This window comes from Pipistrellus kuhlii, unplaced genomic scaffold (genome assembly GCF_014108245.1).
Source record: "Pipistrellus kuhlii isolate mPipKuh1 unplaced genomic scaffold, mPipKuh1.p scaffold_m20_p_6, whole genome shotgun sequence".
In the NCBI taxonomy this organism is placed as follows: domain Eukaryota; kingdom Metazoa; phylum Chordata; class Mammalia; order Chiroptera; family Vespertilionidae; genus Pipistrellus; species Pipistrellus kuhlii.
The window spans coordinates 67,753,923-67,775,665 of NW_023425562.1; the positions used below are offsets into that span (position 1 = coordinate 67,753,923).

Consider the following 21,743-nt stretch of genomic DNA (forward strand, 5'->3'; position numbering starts at 1 on the left):
GTAAAAAAGAAATAGATCACCGGGCCCCATTCCTACTCAGCAGGTCTAAGATGAGCATTTCAAAAAGCTTCCAGTTAAGGCTGATGTTGTCGAGTGGGGACACACTTTAAGAACCACTGACTTTGGAAATAGTCCTTAAGAACAGTTTAGGCTTTGACATTGAACAGTATCTGCTGAACCATCCATGTGCAAGGCAGACTGTCAGGTCACAAATTTGAGGAAGAAATCTAAAGTGTTTATGATCAAGTGTAGGTGAATCCATTGGGGGATTAGCACTGCTATCTGCTGGCTTTTATGTAGTAACAGGCCTTTTCTATTTCCTCAATGTCCTGGCTAAACTTCTGGAAGATCTATTTCCCTTTGTAGTTCCACGAAAATTCCTTTTTGATTTGCTTCTGACCAACTCACACCAGAACTTTAGCAAATGAAAATTTTATCAAAGGCTCATCAGCTCCACTCCCCAGACAATCCCTGATCCTTCTTTCTGAGCGCCTGAATAGAGGCAAATGTATTTTGGCACTCAGGCATAACACATTCAAATGCACCTAAGTGTAAACTCCCCAGATGTAGTTTCTGCAGCACTTCTAAAAGAAGAGATGAGCATTCTATGGTTCTGAGAAACCAGCAAGAAGACCAAAGGATTGAAGGAGGAGCCTCTCAGCAGTGGACCTGAAGAGGCTGTTAGCAACAAGAGCTCAAAGAAAAAGAAAAAGCTAAAGCTGGCCCAGGAGGATTAGAATGGACAGTACCCTGGTGGGGTATAACCACCAAGTTATCCACCCCCTAAGTCCCAATAAAAGAAAAATCACAGAGAAAAAAAAAAAAGAAAAAAAAAGAAGACCAAAGGAGTCCACTGATATGAATAGAAAATTAATTACATTTAACAACTATCAGCACTAAAGCAACTTATAGTAAAAAGAAAAATCAATCAAAGTAAGAGATAATACTTCAAGGCAATTGTAGAGCAAACGTTGAATTACTTTCTTAATTATAATTGAATTGATTTTTATACCATTTCATATTAAGTATACAAGAAAAAAAACACACCTAAGATCTGAGACTACTAAAAACAAACTCAAGCATATGTACTCCACACCATGGTCAAATGCACAGTTTCTTCTCCAGCAACTGTCTCCTCTTTCTATGGAACTCTACAATGAAATTGCTCTTTGAAGTCATACTGTGGAACTGTCTACCAAATCATGGGAGTGAGAAAAACTAAGTGTTAGAGAGCATGTAATTAAAGAGCATGGTCCGATTCAGTGCTACATACCCCACACACTGTTTTTTGGGAAAAAATCTAAAAAGGGGAGAAAAGCTTCATACACAAGACTTTAGGCAACATGCTATATAGGTGGCCACATTGAATTCTCGCAGCATTAGCAAATGCTTTTCATTTTAGTGCCCTTAGCTGATAAAAACATGCCTGTAATTTAAGGCAGGGAAGTACTACTCGTGTTTCCCCGAAAATAAGACATCCTCCGAAAATAAGACCTAGCGCATGGAAAAATAAGACATCCCCTGAAATAAGATCTAGCGCATCTTTGGGAACAAAAAATAATATAAGACATTGTCTTATTTTCGGGGAAACAGGGTATTTATGCAACCCAAAAGGAGGAGGACTGTTAACTGATACAGGTAAAAATTTCCCCAATGATGACAATCTGCTAAGTATATCTAAATCACCTATTAGTTAGTTGACATTCACAAGTATCTTAAATGATTTAGATAAAGAAGTGGTAATTACATGTACTTTGTGATAGGACAGCCTAACTAACACATTTAAAATTAATCGTAACTTAATGAAAAGAGACATTTAAATACCAAATATCAGCAATAAACTGAGAGCTGGTAGTAAAGAGATAGGAAGTTGCTGGCAGTGCAGGGTGAATCAGGAATCCAGTCAAATGTGGAATTAATGGGGTTATATCATGTGACTTAGATGAACATCCATCTGCGTTTCTATTCTTGATACCTTTATTTAAACCGCTTCATGGGTAAAAGTCAAGGTACTTTTGGAGTAAAAATAAAGTTCCTTGTTTAATCCTGTTTTCCAATTATTAATATGTCTTAATGAAGTAAATATACTTTATTTTTGTTTTCGTCTTTTCTTTAAATCTTACAGTTACAGTTGAAAATTCTTTTGTAAGCCTGTTTAATAAAAAAAAACTTCCCTTCTTCTACAGAGATTAACACTATACTGAAGTGTTGATAGAAGGCCAATGTCACCAATTAAACACCAACAAAAGTCCCTGGGCTGGGGTGCAGTGGTGGGGAAAAATACCTCAATTAAAACAGCTCAATTGTGACACGATCTGGCTGTGGAACAGCAAGCACAGCTGTGAGATAGCTCAATCGTGAAACAGTGTGGCTGTAGAACAGCTCCAGCAAGGCGGTCCAGATGAAAAGTGTCACCATTCTGCTCCAGTGAGAGCTCAGCGCCATAGTTGCAGCTCCAACCAGGGATAAGAGTATTCAATGGAAACTGAAAATGTGCTCTATTGGGGCACAGGTGAAGCTGGCTTCTAAGTAGAGAAGACTTCTCACCTCCAGTCCCTGATTGGGTCACTCTCAAGCAAATGAGGATTCAAATCTTCACTGATTAACTGGTTCAAATAAGTGACTGTTCCAAATGGAGACACTGATTGGTTAAAGATGCAAATAAGTATATAGCAGTGTAGCCCCAACCGGCCAGGGCAACTCTTTAGCCCATTGGTTGATTTGTGACCCTCAATTCAAACAGCAGCAGCACAATGCAGGAGGCTTGGCAACTCAGTGCAGCTTTTCCCTGAAGCAAAGAGAGCATGAGAGGCTCCTCTTTAGCAATGACTACTATACTCTGTTTACATATTTTTGCCCAGTTAGCCACCAGGAGTCCTTAACAAGCATTTAACATTCTCAAGGTCAATAGAAGTACACATGTGCTAGGCCCATTCACATAGTTTTGTGGGGTTTTTAAAAAATCTAACCATAGGATATGTTTATTGATTTTAGAGAGAAGAATGGAGTGAGACAACCAAGGATTGGTTGCCTCCCATCCATTCAAATCCCAATAAGAGATCGAACCCCTAACCTTTTTGGTATACAGGACAATACTCCAATTAACCAGCCACCTGGTCAGGGCTCATTCACATTTATTTTTTATTTTTACTACATATAGGGTGTAGCAAAAATAGGTTTATAGGTTTTCATATAGAAAATAATAAAATACTTAATAAATAATAAAACATTTTAAAAAACAACTTAAAAAATGAAGAAACTTAAGTTGAGAATTCTAACCTTTAATTTCTGAAAGGCTGTACATATTTTTCTCTTAATGGAATCTTCCAATTTGAGTCTTAAAAATATGTCATTAAAAAGTCTTATTGTAACAGGCTTCTCTCATGTAATGCCTTGAAATATAAAGTCATCTTGCATTTCACTATTCTAACATTTTGGAACAGCACTCTTATGTCAATTTTATTAATAGTAATTCTGAGGTAGCTGTTCGGTAGCAGAGCAGTATGCCAGAGAAACTCAAGCCCATCAGACCTAGTAATCATGGCACCATGGTATTAAAACAAGAGTACCCCCACAGGGAGAGGAAATTCTGTCAATTAACCTTGAATGCTAATTACAGTTTCTTAGGACAAGTTATTTATTCAATATGTAGATAAAAAATTTAATTCCAGTCATCACTAACTTGCATAGTCATATTTTTAAATGGATTTTCAATTTAGGTAAAAGTTTAAGACAAAAAATACACTTAATAAAAATATTATATACTCATTACCATACTCAATCCACAAGAGAGTTCAAGACATAATCATAGCTACATAGCAAATGGCAATGAAATTAAAAGCAATTTCTTTGAACTAAACAGCTGTGAGGGAGGATCCAGGCAGCCCACTCAGCTGCCGCAGTTGCGAAGGCCTACTCTTACATGAATTTTGTGCATCAGGCCTCTCGTATATAATATAAAAAAAGGGTTTAACATATAATATCAGTATCTTTCTTTTCCTCTCGTATAAGTCAGTCCAAAACCCATTAGGAAGGATGAGCAAAGTTGGCATCAGCATGAAAATGATAGGCATGTGGCATGGGGTGAGGAAGGTTTCTGCACCAAGACAAGGGTGAGTATCCCAACATGGGTGTCAAAGCCTCAGCAGGAAGAGGCGGGACCATGCATGAAGAGGAGGAAGCAGAGTCAGAGTAATGGGAGTCAAGTTTGTCACTGTAAGAAAAGGGAGCTACAAATAAGAAAAAGGAGAAAACTAGAATAAATTCTAAGGTATTAGGTTGAAATTAGAGGTGTTGGTATGAATTACCGTTTGTGAAAAATATTTCAACATACCAATATAAATAGAAATGTAGTTGTAAAAGTTCTCAAACACCACACACACACACACACACACACACACACACACACACACACACACACACACACTTTCCTTAACTCTGTTAATTGACAGGACCTAATGCCCAGATCTTAGTTTCTATAACCTATTCTCCACTAAAAAAAAAATGCCAGGATCCTTGGAGAATTCACTGATTCCAGGAAAATATAAGATGAACCCGAGACGTTCAATGGGACAAGCCAAAAGGACAGAGAAACCAGCTTACAAGGAACTCCTCTTTGCCAAAACTGGGACAATTTGAGCTTTAAAATAAATAAGGACGGAAATAAACCAAAACCTACCAAATAAAATAGCAAGCCATATGCCCCTGTGGATTTAAGTTAATACATTCATAAATAAATGGCAAAAAAAAAAAAAAAAGGGGGGGGGGAAGTTATTTCTTAAAGTAAAAAGCCAACTTTTAAAAAATATTTTTTAATTTATAAAAGTAAATGTTTTACATTAAAAAGAGAATAAATGTAGAAGGAGGAAAATCACCATGCAGCAATCGTTAGAATCAAAATTAAATCAGACAAAAAGGAAAGCTCAATGCATTCTAAAACCAGAGGTTTCTGTTTAAAAGTACAAGAATTAAACATTTATGATCTCAAAGTACCTTCCCAATATCCTTATTAATAAAAAAGAGAGAAAAGAGTAACTTAATTGTACAATTCTATAATACAGCATCTGCATATCGCATTGTATGTTTACTATTCAAAGTCAAATCTCTTTCCATCATCATATATTTGACCCTTTTCACTACCTCCCCCCAACCTCCCTTTTCTGCTGGTAGTCAACATACTTGTTGTCTGTGCCTATGAGTTTCTATTTATTTCACTTGTTATTTTCAGTTTTGTATCAAAAATGAAAGAGAGAGAGAGAGTGAGAGAGAGAGAGAGAGAGAGATAACTTCACAGTGAAGAAGCCTAGCAAGCTCCACTTTAATCAAATGCTAACAGGAATGGCAATAGGCACCCTATAATGGCATGCAAGAAAAATACAGCATCATTTCTCTAATATTCCTGTCAAAATGCATGATATCATGAGGAAGCATCAGATATTATGTTTATGTGGTGGAACATATCTGATGTGTAATTTTTTAAAATTGCCAAAGTCATAAAAGTCAAGAAAAGACAAAGGATATCTTTCGGAACAGAGGCTAGAGAGACATGGCAGCCAAATGTAACAGGATGCGGGACTGAATAGTGGGCCCATAATGGACACTGGTGGGACAGATGGCAGAGGAGGCCTGAGAACCAGATGGTAGAAATATCTCAGTGTCAGTTTCCTTTGAACGGTTGGATTGTTGTTACATGTAAGATGCCATTGTTTAAAGGAGATATGCACTGAGTGTTCAGGGGTGATGGGGCATGTTGTTAGCAATTTATTTTCAAGTGCTTCTAAAATAAAAAGTTCTTTGTACTAGTCTCAAACTTTTCTATAATACTTGAAATTATTTCAACAGGAAAAAAGAGATGATACCAGATCCTTTATACTTTTTCATTTAAAAATATAAATAAGGTAATAAAATTATTAAAAGAAGCCATTGGTCAAGGTCATTTTTTACTTAAAACAATATGTTGAAGTCATATTTCCACTAAAGCAGTAACTTCTAAGACAACTACATACATGTTCCTGTTTAATTCAATAAGACAATGGTACTATAAATAAGTCCTTTGACAAAAAGAGAGAAAAACAGTACAATGAAGCAGTCTTCACTCCTTATACTCTTATCATCAGTAAATAATTCTAAGATGCACACGTTCCCCCCTTACAGAGCCATATTGTTTTCTAGTACACGTATATATAAAAAACTCTGAAAACACAAACCCAAATACCTTGATTTAGGTGTGTGGCCTCCATGATCTGCACACCATTCACAGAGCACTGAGACCCACTTAGGGGTATCAGCGTCACCGTCCCCCCGGCATTTTCAAAAATACAGTGCTCACTCTCCAAATCCAGACCGTGAAGAACTAAGTTGGAAAAACAAAGAAAAGTTTCTTTGGTATCTAGAACAATGATTCTCAAACTTTATTAATTTTTTTATTCAATTGCCATATTGAATGTGTTTTCTTTTTCATGTAAATACTGTGAAGTGAACCTTTAGGTTTAGTGAGGAAGATGAATTTCAGTTCATAGCATGAACTCATAGAACTGAAGGTATCCCTTTAATGTTACCTTAAAGTATCTGAATATCACCTGTATAAGGAAATACATTCTGGGATGCTTATTAACTTCACCTTCAGAAAAAAGATAATGGAGTAACTTAACAGAACACCTTTGAGCCACTCTGTTTGATGCTGAATAAGTTTATTTCATTTGTCAACCAAAGTTCACAGTAAAATGAAGAGAACACAGGGCTCCAATGCTCAAAAACTTATTGTGACCTCCATATTATTACAGATCCTATGTGCCAGGAGCAGAAATCAAAGATGAAGTTGGCATGATATGGATCTTGGGTGGCCCCAGGAAGTCTCCAGAAGCATACTGCTACAGCCTGAGACAACCATGAGAGAACTTAACATCACAGACCTCTCATCGCAGAGCATGTGGCAGCTAAGGTTTCCCTAATCACACATAGCCATCCTGAGTTATTCTTGTTTAATGAATGGCCAGGCATGGATGTGAACACCTGTCAAATAACCCTACATGATTTTAGGCATAGATCTTCGCCAGCAGCTCAGGGCAAGCGAAGTATCTCCCATTGTTCCCCACAGAACTGCACTTCTCTGCTCACAGAAAACACGTGTTCTTGCCACTCACCATCATGTAAAGCAACCTCAAAAGTCAAACACATCATTTAACGATTGGAAGAAGAGGCCTGATGCCTAGTTCTACTCAAAAACTGTTGATCCTAAGGACTTCTTGGAATTGGTTTTCTGCTCTCTCAGTTTCACAGCAAACAGTAAATACATGTAGGAATTTCTAGGGTTGGCTTGATTAACAACTTACACTGGTAGAAAACTAAGTTCATTGCCAGCAATTCTAAAAACAGCTGCGAATATACAATTCTTCCCTGCCAACCCCACCTGGCCCCACACACATACACACACCACCATCACTGACATGATTTCCCAAAGTTACGCTTGGTAAAGCCTGGCATGTCCTCACCCTGCCCGGGCACCATCACTAGGATACCCAGGGAGCCGTGCCTCCGTGTGTGTATGCTGTACATGTGTGTATTCTACTTCCCATTATCATCTTTGAGCAGGTACATGTCTATATCCTTCCCAGTAAGGGGCTTTATATCCTTTACCTGTGCCTGTTGACACTTCCATCAGTGTCCCACTGTGACAAGAGTAGAGTGATTTAAATAACTATACTCTTGAAAACTACAACGAAGTATAGAATACATGGAGAGTGAGGGGGAAGAATTCAGTTTCATTTTATTCACTAAATTAATTCTTCTGTTTTATTAATTTGAATTCCACATTATAGAAATACACATAAATATAGAATATTTAAAAGATTTCTTTTTATAATTACTTCATGTCCGCCGTCACTCAAAAGAAAGTTCTCCATTAAATGATTTTTAAAATCATTAGCACCCTGGCTGGGTGGCTCAGTTGGTTGGAGCTTCATCCCATGCACCAAAAGTTCAATCCCTGGTCAGGGTATATACAGAAGGCAACCGATTAATGTTTCTTGCTCACAACGATGTTTCAAATCTACTTTTTAAAAAATCCTTGACTGAGGTTTAAAAAAGAAAACTCACTGGTAAAAGAAAATTGAGGAAGGTTCTTACCAATATCTTGTTCTGTTGAAGCATCTTCTCTACCAACATATGTCTGACCTTCCTGAGAAGAAGAGACAAGTAAAATTTATTAGTAAGGACATGAAAGCCATCGCTTCTTTAGTTTTCATTAAAGCCCTAATTGACCTGATAAGCAATGTCCTAGAGAATGCCATGGCAGCCATGGCAATGTCCCGGGAAGGCCACAGCCTCAGTGCTATGAGAGTTCACTGAGGCTCTGAAACAATTTTCTGAAGGTTGTCGGGAAGATGACAGGAGAACTCCTGGGACTTACTGTCCAACAGTGGGTAGGCTCCTATCTTGGCCCAGGACAGTCATCTCAGTGATGTTTCTGATCCTTACTGGAGAGTTTCTCCTCCAGTGAAGAGGGTTTCCTTATGTCTAAAAGTGTATGGGTGTCCACAAAGCACAATGCAATCCCATTTTCATTTAAAGCCATGGATCAGAGAGAGGTTAGTAAAGTCAAGGGTACAGAGGCAACACTGACACGGATGTGGAAATTCTGCTCTCTTGACATGAATAGCCTGTTTAGGATCAGGTCCAATAATGTAGTCAGGAGACACATCTTTAAAATTAAAATGATGGCCCAGAAACATATAGCCAATCCCAGTTCCAAGTACTTGTGATTTTTCTTCCCTAATTTCTCTGCCTTTTTGTTCCTTATCAGTCTTTGCTAATTCTACACATTTAGCTTTAGAACTCCATAAAAATGGGAACTTCTAATGCCACAGAGCCCCATTGAACTGTGGGAAATCCCCAAAAGGACTCAAGGATTTGTTGCATATTCTTTAATGTGATAGCTGTGTTCAGGGACACAGAATATTATAACAAACCTTGCTAGTGTATAAAGGATAATAGGAAAACAAAATTAGAATGTTCCACTCAGGCAGTTTTACCTTCAAGTGATATAAGATAATTCCAGTACTCAGAAGGTCATCATCAATGCCAATTAAATGGGGCAGTTCAGAATCCAAAACAACTCCAATACCTTCTTTTCTAAGGGCTAGAGTTTGTTCCTGAAATGAGAAGTGAAATAAAACATCGTTAAGGAAAGAGAACATCTTTTTAGGTATTTTTTTTGTTTCTTTGTTTTTTTGTTTTTAGGTGTTCTCTAGAGCAGCAGTCATCAACCTTTCAGACCTACTGGACCACTAGTGGTCCACCATGGCAATGTCCCAGGGAAGGCCAGGGCAGCCATAGCAATGTTCCAGGGAAGGCCACAGCCTCAGAGCTATGAGAGTTCACTAAGGCTCTAAAACAATGCTCTGAAACAATGCTCTGAAGATTGTCGGGAAGATGACAGTAGAACTACTTTAACACTGCTCTAGAGTGTTAAAATTTTTTATTTCTCATAAAAAATACTGTAAGAAAAATGGACCTTAAACGTTATCTTGCATTCCTGGCATATGATAGGCAAAGAAAAGTTGAAACATAAAAGCTCAATTAAAATGAATTAAACTTATTGCCTAATTTACACAACCTCTTTGAAATCTTTCCTTCTTTAGGAAAGGTTCTGCAACTACCAGACTACAAAGGATTCTTTCTCCCTCTTTAAAACCTTTATTTCATCGAATAGCTAGATGTCTCCTAATTTGCTGGCTCTTCTCTCCAGTTACTATGGATAACCTGTGTATGTTCCTAAGATGAGGCCTTTCCTGTGCATTAGCTGCCCCAGCACCACACACACTTCTGTCTTCTGCATCATCTTCTCCTATCTATAGATCATCCCCACATCCCCACAAATCTGTGATGGATCTCCCACCATCCACCATCCACCACCACCACCACCACCACCACCACCACCACCACCATCACCACTTCCCTTGGCCCTGTATCTCTGTCCAGCTGTCAACAATTTCTCTCTTGCCCTTTAGAAAAAATCACCTAAAAAGAGATCCCTACACTTAGTTCTTCAATTCCTCCCCTCCTGCTCTCCACTGATCCCAATCCATAGGGTCTTTCATCCTTGGGTGTGTAATATCTATGGTCATCCCTTGGTGATCTCTTCTTGTCTCTTGACTTTACCTGCAATCTACATGCTAATGACTCTCACATCTAAATATCTTAGCAGACCTCTCATGCAACAGACCTGCCTACTTCAATATACCTGTGAGGATATCAAATAGGCAACTCAGATTTAATGCATTAAAAAACCCACCCTTTTTGGGTGGGGTCAATGGGGGAAAAAAGAGGGGGGGGGCATATGTAATACTTTCAACAATAAAGATTTTTAAAATAAATAAAAGCCTACCCTTGTTTCCTCTTGCCTCCCAAACCTGCACATTATCCCTTCTCAGTGAATGCCAACCTTCCTTATTGTTACTTGAATCCAAAAGCATGGCTCTACTTTGTTCCTTTCTTTCTCTTAACATTACATACTTAGAATTGACTCTGCCATCAAAATATGTCCCCAATAATGTAATGTAGAATGAATATGCTAAACTTATATAAAGCTACCCATATTAACCTTAGTAAATGCTAAACCAAGCTTATTACTCTAACCTGATTTTTCTCTCAAAACTAGAGCTTAGATATTGAAAGAGGTTTTTTTTTTAGTTTTGTTTTTATGTTGTTGTGGTTTTTTTTTAGTAGACTTCACAATCCAGCAGTTCATTTCCTGTGTGAACCTAAGGAGCAGCCTTACCTTTAAGGGCCTGGCTAATGCTGACTGCCCAGACACAGGAATTCATTGATTAAAAAATAAAAACACATGACCAACTCAAAGACACTGACCATGAGAATCATATTGGGACCAGCAAGGACAGTCCCTGCATGTCCATAGCTCCTACCATGGTCTTTTGATTCTTCTTTCCTTCTCCCTCCTTATAAAAAAACTCCACCTGCACTGAGATCTTAAGATTGTTTTTTGAGGACTGGGAAAAGTCCCTCATCTTCTTGAAATGCTGGCACTTGAATAAACCTCTTTCCTTTTACCAGCATTGCTCTCATGAGTTTAGTTTTCCTTATGATAGGCAACAGAATCCACATTTCAGTTATAATCTAATAATCTAATAGCATCAAGACACCTGTACCACTCTTTTCCCTGGCCCAACCACAGCATCTTTTAACTATATCACCACAATGATCAAAGATACTATCAAGCCCCAGCCATGTTTCATACTCTACTTGACAGCCAGATGGATATTAGGGCAGGCCACACCTCTGCTCATATCCTTTATGTGGCCTTCCATTTCACTGAGATAACAGCCAAAGTCTTTGTATCCTTCTACAAAGTACTATATGATCACATGCCTTGCTAATCTCCTGCTCTCATCTCTTGCCACTCTCTCCCTTGCTCATGCCTCTCTAGGTACCCTCAGCTCCTTGCCAGCCTTATCCCACTTTAGGGCCTGGTCATTGTTTTTCCCTTTTTCCTTCTGCTTTTGTAGTTGCTGTTGTTATCTCACATTATCTATTCCTTCTCTTCTCCTACAGCAGGGATCCTCTACCTCAGCACAATTGACACTTTGGACCAGATGATTCATCATTATAGGAAGATATTTTGTGTATTGTAGATGTTTAGTAGCATCTCTAGCCTCTACCCACTAGGTATCAGTAGCACACTCTCTTTCCCCCGAGGTTGTGAAACCAAAAATATCTCCAGACACTAGCAAATGTCTAGGGTAGGGGTGTTGAACTCAATCAGAGAAGGGGCCAAAATCTAAAATCCAGCCTAAATCGCGGGCCGAATGGTTTACTGAACAGTCATAAACTGTCATTGTGATGGAAACGCAGCGGAGTGCAGTGATGACAGTGCGGTGCGGGCCACATTGCAAGGCCTGGCGGGACGGATTTGGCCCGCGGGCCTTGTGTTTGACACATGTGGTCTAGGGGGAAACACCAGCCCTAGCTTAGAAGAATTCCCTATATACATATATAGGCCCTCACTTCCTCCGGTCTCGCTCAAAAGCCACCTTCTGCCATTGCCCCATACGAGAGTAATCATCAACTTCACTTATCCTGAACTGTTTCTCTCCTTAGCAGTTATCACTATATAATGTTATATACAAGTACATTACATAAATACTATAAACCAATGCCTAATTTCATGTCTGGCACATAGTAGCTCCTCAATCAATATTTGTCAAATGAATTAATATTTAAACTCTAAGGGGCTCCCACTCAAACTAGGGTGAGTTCAGAGAAATGCAGGGAGGAGGGCCAATGGCAGCCCCTCAGGGAAGAGACTGGCAGGCCTGTGTCAGCATCAGGCCATCTGACCAAAGATAAAAACAAAACAAAAAACAAGTAACCAAAACCTCTAAAATCAGACTTCTGGCAAGTGTAAGGAAAAGCAGACAAATTCCAAAAGATTGAAGGTGAAAATTCCAGCCTTGAGGCTGGGCTGGGCTGGGCTGAATTCAAGATGAGTCACATCTAAGATCATGACACTATGCTCTGATTGTAGGCGCACAGGGAGCAACAGGGGAGCAAGTTCCAAGCTATATACTGAGGCTCCTGGTCAGAGACCCTCCTTGTGAATCTCTTCCCCTCTCCCACCTCAACAATAAGACAGCATGACTAAGGCACAGCTCTGGAACACCAGCACCCAGCAATGCCTAAAATGTAAGCGACACTCCCTACATTCCTGGACTGGCTAAATGTATTTTATGTCATTTATTGTAAATATTAAAATGATGTCTAAAAATCTGCCATTCTCTAGGTGAAGGAATCAGGACTTTACAACTTTGCAGACAAGGCAGCTCCTAAAAGGTTCTGGAGAAGGGTGGTGGAAACTTCCCTGGAGTCCTTCAGGCCTGCCCTTCTGCAGGCATTTGAGTCTCAAAGGTGCACACACAGAGCTGGTGTCATGCAAGAGGGCAACAGAATGAAGTAGCAAAAAAAAAAAAAAAAAAAAATGGTTAAAAATAAAACATAAAAAGTACCACTTGAAAGAAAGCAATTTAATTTAACAACCATTACATAGATGCAGAGAAAAATGGTCAATACATAACTTAGATTCAAGAAAAGGAAATGCAGCCCTGACTCTGACTGGTTTGGCTCAGTGGATAGAGCTTCAGCCTGAGGACTGAAGGGTCCCAGGTTCAATTCCAGTCAAGTGCATGTGAACTGTTCCGGGTCTCTAGGTCCATGAGAAAAGAAAAGTGACTGTTCTCATAAATCCAGAGACATATGTACTTTCTGCATAAAAGTGTACAATAACACACACACCCCCAAAAAAGTCAATATTTAAAAATCTAATAGCTTCCACTCACGCTAAAGAAATTGTTTTGGACTACATCCCAGTTTAATTTAATATCCTTTTTTTTTTAACCACTGAAAAATAATATTTTTCCTTCCCTGAAATAAGTCTCAGAAACTTTGAAAACCATAACTTGGAGCCACTAGGTCAAAAGCATTACCTGTTCTCAGCAATCCCCAATACACTCACACACTAACACATACCAGTATGTATTCACACACATACATGGAATGGATAAAACCTGAATTAAGAGAAAGTTTCTCAGGATTGGGGAGGGGGGTGTAGAGATGAATTTATGATTAATGCTGCCCTAAAGCTCTAAGGCATTCAAGCTGCATTCACTACAGATATTATAAAAGTGTCACCTCATAAAACTAAAGACGAGGGTTTAAATCATTGCTCAAGTGAAAAAGTGATTTCAGACAAAAGTATCTATCACATATAAAATATTTATTGAGTGGCATCTACTGTGTACATAATTTATGAAACACCTCTTTGATAAGATGGAATATTTAAATAGTAGGGCAGGTGATCCCTCCCCAAACTCCAACCACACTGGGTCCCAAATAATGAAGGTGATAAAACATGTATAGCTGCACATATTTTGTATTGAAACAAATCTTTTGGCAACCAATATTTGCATTAAAAGGAAACTATGGCCTGACTAAGAGGGTCAGAACATAGAATCAGCTTATTTTAAACATTACGTTCATTACATTTGCAAACAATATGTTCAGTATGCTTTCCTTCAACCACTGAATGTAAAACATGTGTCCAGGGCTGGGACAACTGCAGCCTCACTTCTGGCAGATTCCAGTGGTTCAGGTGAGCCGCAGGCAGGGCTGCCCAGATGGGCGGGAAGAAGGCCAGCCACATATGGGCTGGGCTCACTGTGAGCATCCCACGTAACCATTATATTCATTTATATCATAATAAGATCCAGGAGGGATTCAAGCTCTTAGTCACAACCACATACTTTGTAACTAGCACAGTGTCTAACAAAAAACTCAACAGCTTTCCTGAAGGAAAAAAAAAAAAAAAAAAAGTGAAAACCAATACAAAAACTTACCAAGAAGAAACTATTTTTCCCTCTGGAGAAGCCTACTGGAGAGCTAGATCTTGCTTGGAAAAACTGGGGGAACTGGAAATGTGTCTGTGCCACTAGAGTAAGACTTAGAGAAACTGGGTTTGCTCACACTATGTTAGGTGAATACAGCTGCACCAGGTTCACAGCAGTGACTCGATAATTGCTGATTATTTGGCACTGTGGGGGGTAAGTGATTTTAAGTGCATTTGAGGGGATGGCCAAGAATTAAATATCAGAATATATTTATGGAAGAGTGTATGGAGAATTATGTGTTTCATGAACAGTGGACTTTTGTACAGATGCCTCCCAGTATAAAGTGCACCTAATTTCTGCAAACGTTTCAGCCCTCAGCAGAACAGGAGGAAATAAAACATGTACACCACATTCAGGGAGTGGAGCCCATGCCCAGAGTGAGTGTGAGGAGGGAGGAGGAAATTGGGTAGGCAGGAAGACTTCTGTAACAAAGAAAATCATCCTCTTGCAAAGCTGCTTTTTAATTTTTTAATGCATGTAATTTTATCTGAATTTCATATTAGAAAAATTATATGTCGTGAAGAATAATTATATGTCGTGAAGAATAATTATATGTAGCGAAGAAACACTTGAATTTCAACCAAGTGTTTCTTCACTACAAGAGATATGTCCTAAAATCTCTTTCTAAGTAAGACAAGATAAAACATATTAGGCTGACAATACTGCATACATATACTTTTCATCCTTGTTTCTGTTTTGAGTAGCACTACTGGAGTTTGGACATGTCTGAGACCATGTGTCTCTGGCCCTTAAACTGGAATGCCAGGGAGCTGCTTTTCACTGGGCCAAATGCCAGGTCACACTTCCTTTCTCGGGGAACGTTGAGGCTCTACTGTCTTCAGAGAGTGCATGCTGCTCTAAGGAAATAGAAAGCTAGTCCAACTCTCAGTCCATGGCAGATCCTTTGGTTTTCTGCTTGTATCTTTGGGAAATATATCCTTTACACTTGAAACCCAATCATTTAATTAGGATAGATATCAGTATTGGAACATTCTGTACTCTAAATTTTCCTGGAACACAATTCATTCTTCCAATCTGCAGACTCGATTCTTTTGTTTTTGTTTCATTTCATGAAAATTTTTGTTTTTTATATTTCAACTAGTGGCCCAATACACGAAATTTATGCACAAGGGGAGTGTCTGTCAGCCCAGCCTACACCCTCTCCAATCTGGGACCCCCCAGGGGATGTCTGACTACCAGATAAGTTGGACATCCCTCTCATATTCGGGGACTGCTGGCTCCTAACTGCTCACCTGCTTGCCTGTCTGATCGCCCCTAAACCCTCTACCTGCCGACTTGCTTGCCCCCAACTGCCCCTCCCTGCTAGCCTGCTCACCATCTATTGCAACCCTGCTGGCCTGATTACCCCCAATGGCCCTCCCCTCCTGGCCTGCTTGCCCCTAACTGCCTCTGCCTCAGCCTCAGCCCCGCCACCATGCTTTGTCCAGAAGGATGTCCAGAAGGTCTCCTGGAAGTTCTCCAGTCTAATTAGCATATTACCTTTTTATTAGTATAGATTTCTGTTTCATTTGTTGACTATCTACTTTGGGGTCACCAATTACCCTTATACACCTTTACCTTTTAGCTTCTGATTGCTTTAACATCTTGATCCTTTAATTTGTATACAATGAGATTATCCAGACATTAACTTTTAGTAATTTGATGTCAATGGCATCTACTGTTTTCCTTGATAGTTCTAATTTTATTCATTAGTCCTGAAATGGATGTTGTTTTAGACTCAAAATCTGTCTTTAGGTGTACAATCTCCTCTCTCCCTCTCTTTCTCTCTCTCTGTCTCTCTCTCATCTCGTCCTGCTTTTTATTATCATCTTGCTTTGTTTATTGAATTACTGTTTCTCATTAACTTGTTCCACAGAATGAAGCAATTGTAAGAAATTCCCTCCTAGGCCTTGAGGTATGCTTTTATCAGGATCTGGATCTTTTGTCTTTTGCATACTTTTCTCCTTTTCTGGCATTCTGTTTGCCTGTCAATCCATCCATCCATTTATCCATCCATCCACGACTAGGCTATGTTTATATAATTGCTCTTTTTCTTTATCTTATATTTGCCTTAGGTATATCTGTCCAGAAATTCCCTAACAAAGGATGAGCAAATCCTTAACTCTTGTCCTGCCATATCTATCATCTTTCCAGTTCAAAGTGGTCTGCATGCTGTCCACTCTTCTCTTTAGTTAGATGGAATGGTAGAGAACCAGATCCCAGCTGACACACTATAAAGACCAACTTCCTAGTTTCTGCTCTGGATTAACAAAGGTGGTTAACTATCCTCTATTGACTCCTTCCTTCTGCTGGAAAAGAGGTCCCATTCCTCTAGGCCCAAAGTGTGATACATGTACCCCCGGGAAGAGTTTGGTGGGGGTACGTGTTGCACCGGAATTTGGTGCGGACATGCACTGCACACCGTGCTTAGCTGCGCCTAATTCTACGTTCTCATGAGTATGAGGGGTACTCAGCGTTACGAAAATTATAGAAGGGGTACACATATGTCAAAAGTTTGGGAAACACTGCTCTAGAGAAAACTGCTCTCGGGTATATCCTTGTTTCGTCAGGCCTTCACTTACAGAGACAGAGCTCCGCTTTTCACATCATCCCATTTCTATGATTCCTCAATAAGAATAGGAAAATCAATCTATTCCTCCAAATCAATTTGATTTGAGGGTACTGAGGAGGGTTTTTAGAATCTTCACTCATTCAGCTTCTAATGCACAAGCACTTCTAAGGCAAACCCCCTTAACAACCTTCCCTCTTCTCTTCCTCAGTGGCTAGCTCATGACCTTTTTCATCTGCTTCCTATTAGTGATTGCATGGTGGTGTTTCTGCAGCAGGATGGGATGTTTATTTTGCTTATTATTATCATATCCTTATTTCTTTGAAATCTGTGATGTCATTTCCAACTGTCTATTTAACAACAAAATCAAGAACAGGGTTTCAGCAAGCTACAAAATGGGAAGAAGAAAATATTCTTAGGTGTTTCTTGAATACAGATACAGATGAAGAAAACATTAATATATATATATATATATATATATACACACACACTATTATATATAAGGAACTGCTGGACACCCCGTTTGACTAATAAACCTAGGGAGATGATCTGAAAACCCAGGCAGATGGGTCATTATTTGATCCTAAAACCAGGAAGCTACTGAGACGTCTGAAAACAGGAAATGGTTGGTACTTCAGAAGATGAATCTGGCAGGATGAATAAGAACAGAGAAAAATTTGAGGTAGCATTAGAAAGTAAGGAATAGCTTGAGAAACACTGTTGAGGAAGATAAACTCCAGGTGGCAATTACTTCAGACTGGTTCACCTTAGTGGAGACATACTTTTCAACTTTTTACATACCCTTATTAACAAGAAATAAGAAAACTGGAGAGTTTGTAAGCATTGAAAAATCTGACAAATAGAAAAAAAAAATTTATTGCTAAGAAAAAAACACTTTCGTTATACTTTGCATACAGCTGAGCAAGTGGGTATGGTTGAGTTATTCATCAATATGATAAGCAAGTATTGTCAACTAATTTACATGTTTCTTTTGTGATATACAAATGATAGCCATTTTTTACACAAGCCAATTAGGTTTGAAATCCTAATAATATTTCATAAGCTGGCATTCATCCAAAAGTGAAGCACTGTTTCCTGTACATTCTTTTGCACAAAGAAAGAATCCAGTCCATCTAACAGAGAAAAGAAATAGTTGCCAAGACTACCAGGAAGTCAATGAAGCTGTACAGGTCAACTGCCTCAACCACAGTCCAGTATTCCTCCATCCTTTGTCCATGCAACCTGAGCAAGCTATGATGAAAATGGACAACAATCTCCTTCACATTCCTCCAGTAAATAACTTTATTTTTACTGTGTTCCAAAAGAGAACGATGAAATGAAGAAAAAACATACTTCCTGGTGAGCAGCATGTTCTGTGTCCCTGCAAAGCTGATTGGTAACATGTAATCAATGATGTGAGAACTCTATTACACTCTTTGAATCATAATCTGATTAAAAACACACAAGAGAAAAGAGAAAGAACAGTCCGTGAAAAATAAGGACAGGAAATCTACTTAAACTGAAAAGGTCTAGCTGATATCACACACCTAGGGAGGTAAGGAAGGATCAGGGACCAGCCATCAGAATGAAGCTCCAGGAAGAAGGAGGATCAAGTGGGAAGACAGAATTAGCAATCCACAGGTTGAGGGATAAAAGAATCAAGTGGATAAACCAAGAAGACACTACTGATCCCTCTCTTTGCCTCAAACCCAACATTAGTGGGCCCATCAGCTCTACCTGCAGGACAGGCTGAATCGTCCACACAGCTTTCCATCTCCACTGCTGCTGATCTGGGCTGGCTACCAATGTCTCCTGCCTGGAGTCTCTGACATGCCCCAGTTGGTCTTTCTGCTTCCTCTGTTACTTACTCTACAACCTATTCTCCATATGACAGCCAGAGTCATTTTTTCAAAACCTTAAGAAGTCATGGCCAGGTAGCTCAGTTGGTTAGAATATCGTCCCGATATGCCAAGGTTGTGGGTTTGATCCCTGGTCAGGGCACATATAGGAATTAACCAATGATGCATAAATAAGCAGAAGAACAAATCAATATTTCTGTTTATCTCTTTCTTTCTTCATCTTCCTCTCCCTCTCTTTCAAAAAGCATTTTTTAAAAGTTATACATAAAATTCTACAATGTTTTCCAATGCATTGTAGATTGAAATGGCCCCACATCTCAAGTAATCCACCCCCACCTACCTCTCCAATCTTTTCCCTCTCCACTATCCACTTGACTCACAACACTCTAACCAGTGGCCTCTTGTTCCCACTGCAGGGCCTTTGCACATGCTGTTCTCTTTTCCTGGAAAATTCTCCCTATAAATCTTTGTGGCTTGCCCCTTTTTCTCAGTCAGCTCTTACTATACGTGCCACTTATTCTCTAGAGATCAAAGACATCATGATGTAGATGAACAAAGTCCTTGCTCTGATAAAGCTTACATCCTCCCCACCACTATACCCCCTCTCCCAGACACATTCTACAACTCCACTGGTTTTCTATTTTCAGAGCACTAGATGCATAACATCAAAATTATGTATCAGTTTATTGTCTGTCTGCTATTCCAAGAAGCAAACAGTGTGGGTCCAGGACAAGTCAAGTCCAGAGAAAGAGAGATCCGATTGGACTCATCGAGAGCCAAACAAATAAACAGCACCATGATCTCTGACCCCAGGTCTTTTGTTTTATTCTCCTTTGTAGGTAAAAACAGCTCTTACACCTCAAATAAATACTTTAAAAGACCAGAACAAGTCAAGCTTTTAAGGCAATCTTCTTTAAATGAGAAGGCTGTATTCTAAAAGACTATCATCATAAATAGTTTAGGTATCCTAAATATCTGTAGTTGATATCACACTGGAACCTACTGCATGACAAAAACTGAAATAGGAATACAGAAGCCTTTGCATTTTCCCATGACTTGGAAAGAATCTGCATTCTGGTGCCTATGGTCAAAAGAAACAGAACAAATGGTGAGCAGTCCCAGACTCACAGGCAGAAATAAGGAAAGAAGCTGGCCACCACTTACTCCATGGTACTAAGAAACCTAAATTCCTTGGCATATTGGCAGTTGACCCATAAACAGTAAATATAATCAATATTTTCCCATTAATGAACAGAAAGCCGTGGAGCAGTTCGATTTCCACTACACTTCCCAATGCAAACTTCATTCTTTATTTAAATACCTTAGAGCTAAATGCTGGCAGGCATTTAGGGAAGATGCTATGTAGATCTTTCTGATGAAATAGTCCTCCCTGCCCCGTGAGCAAATCACCCAGATGTCTGTATTTAAATTATGCAAAATGCATAATACCTATTAAAGAAGTTACTTGTGAAAATATGCAGAAGCAAATTTCCTCACATTAATATTTAACTAGACTCTTTAAGTAGAGCAAGATCTTGTGATCACTTTAGTATATCTGACCTAAATGCAAGCCCAAAATACTTGCATTCATGAGAAGGTTCTGCAAGGGCATTTCTATATACAATTGGTCAGGGGCCCAGCCATTGCCCCATGAAATTCAAACAAAAAAACTGAAATTCACAACTAGCATTTATTTTTTAAAAATATATTTTTATTGATTTCAGAGAGTAAGGGTGAGGGAGAGGGAGATAGAAACAATGATGAGAATCATTAATCAGCTGTCTCCTGCATGCCCCCCTAGTGGGGCTTGATCCCTCAACCTGGGCATGTGCCCTGACCAGGAATCAAACCTTGACCTCCTGGTTCATAGGTTGACACTCAACCACTGAGCCACAATGGCCTGGCACAACTAGCATTTCTATTTAACTAAAAAGTTTCAAGATCCTCACAGAGTTATTAAAAATAATATAGAGGTGGGCTAAAATAGGTTTACAGTTGTAATATAAATAAATATTAAAACAATTAATAAATATTTATGATAGCCAAGATATGGAAACAAACTAAGTGTCAATCTATAGATGAATTGATAAGGAAAATGTGGTATAAATATATAATGAAATATTATTCAGCCATAAAAAGAGAAGAAAATTATGCCATCACAAGGAAATGGACAGACCTTGAAGGCATTATGCTAAGTGAAATAAGCCAATCAGAGAAAGACAAATATTGTCTGATCTCACACTGAAATCTAAACACAAACAAACAAACAAAACAAAGAAAACCTCATAAACACAGAAAACAGATTGGTGATTGCTAAAAGGGGTGGAATGAAACGGGGGAAGGTAATCAAAAGGTAAAAACTTCCAGTTATAAAATAAATGTCATGGGGATGTAATTTGCAGCACAGTATTGTGTAATTTAAAGTTGACAAGTGTGTAAATCTTAAAAGTTCTCATGACTAGAAAAATAATTGTAACTATGTGAGGTGACGAGTGCTAACTAAATTTATTGTGGTGATCATTTCACAATATATACATATACCAAATCATCATATTGTATATGTATACACCTAAAACTAATACAATGATCTTAAATCAATTATATCTTAATAAAATTGTTTGTGTGTGGGGGGACAAACAAAAAGGAGAAATCTATAGGTGACTGGAAAACAGGAATTTCAGCCATCTTTTTGTCAGCAGAAATCATGTCTAAAAGACATAATGCTTTCAGCAAGAATTTACCATCCTCAATAGGCAACAGGTACATACTCTTGAAAGTAAAATTTAAAACTTTATGTGGAAACATGTAAGGGTGGCTTTGTATGATGCTATAATGTCACAAGGTATCTGGATTCCTAGC

The 21,743-nt window shown here is 38.8% G+C and overlaps 1 protein-coding gene across 12 annotated transcripts in view; it reads right to left on the reverse strand.

Annotated features, from left to right (window-relative positions):
• Positions 1-21,743, reverse strand: part of KIF16B (kinesin family member 16B) — a 256,668-nt gene that overhangs the window by 110,793 nt on the left and 124,132 nt on the right. For all 12 annotated transcript variants that reach the window (XM_045574799.1, XM_036417856.2, XM_036417855.2 and 9 more), the window contains 3 exons: positions 9,030-9,149; positions 8,125-8,176; positions 6,215-6,352 (listed from right to left, as the gene is read on the reverse strand). In XM_045574799.1, coding sequence (XP_045430755.1) covers positions 6,215-6,352; positions 8,125-8,176; positions 9,030-9,149 — 310 coding nt within the window. The remainder of the gene's footprint in view (positions 1-6,214; positions 6,353-8,124; positions 8,177-9,029; positions 9,150-21,743) is intronic.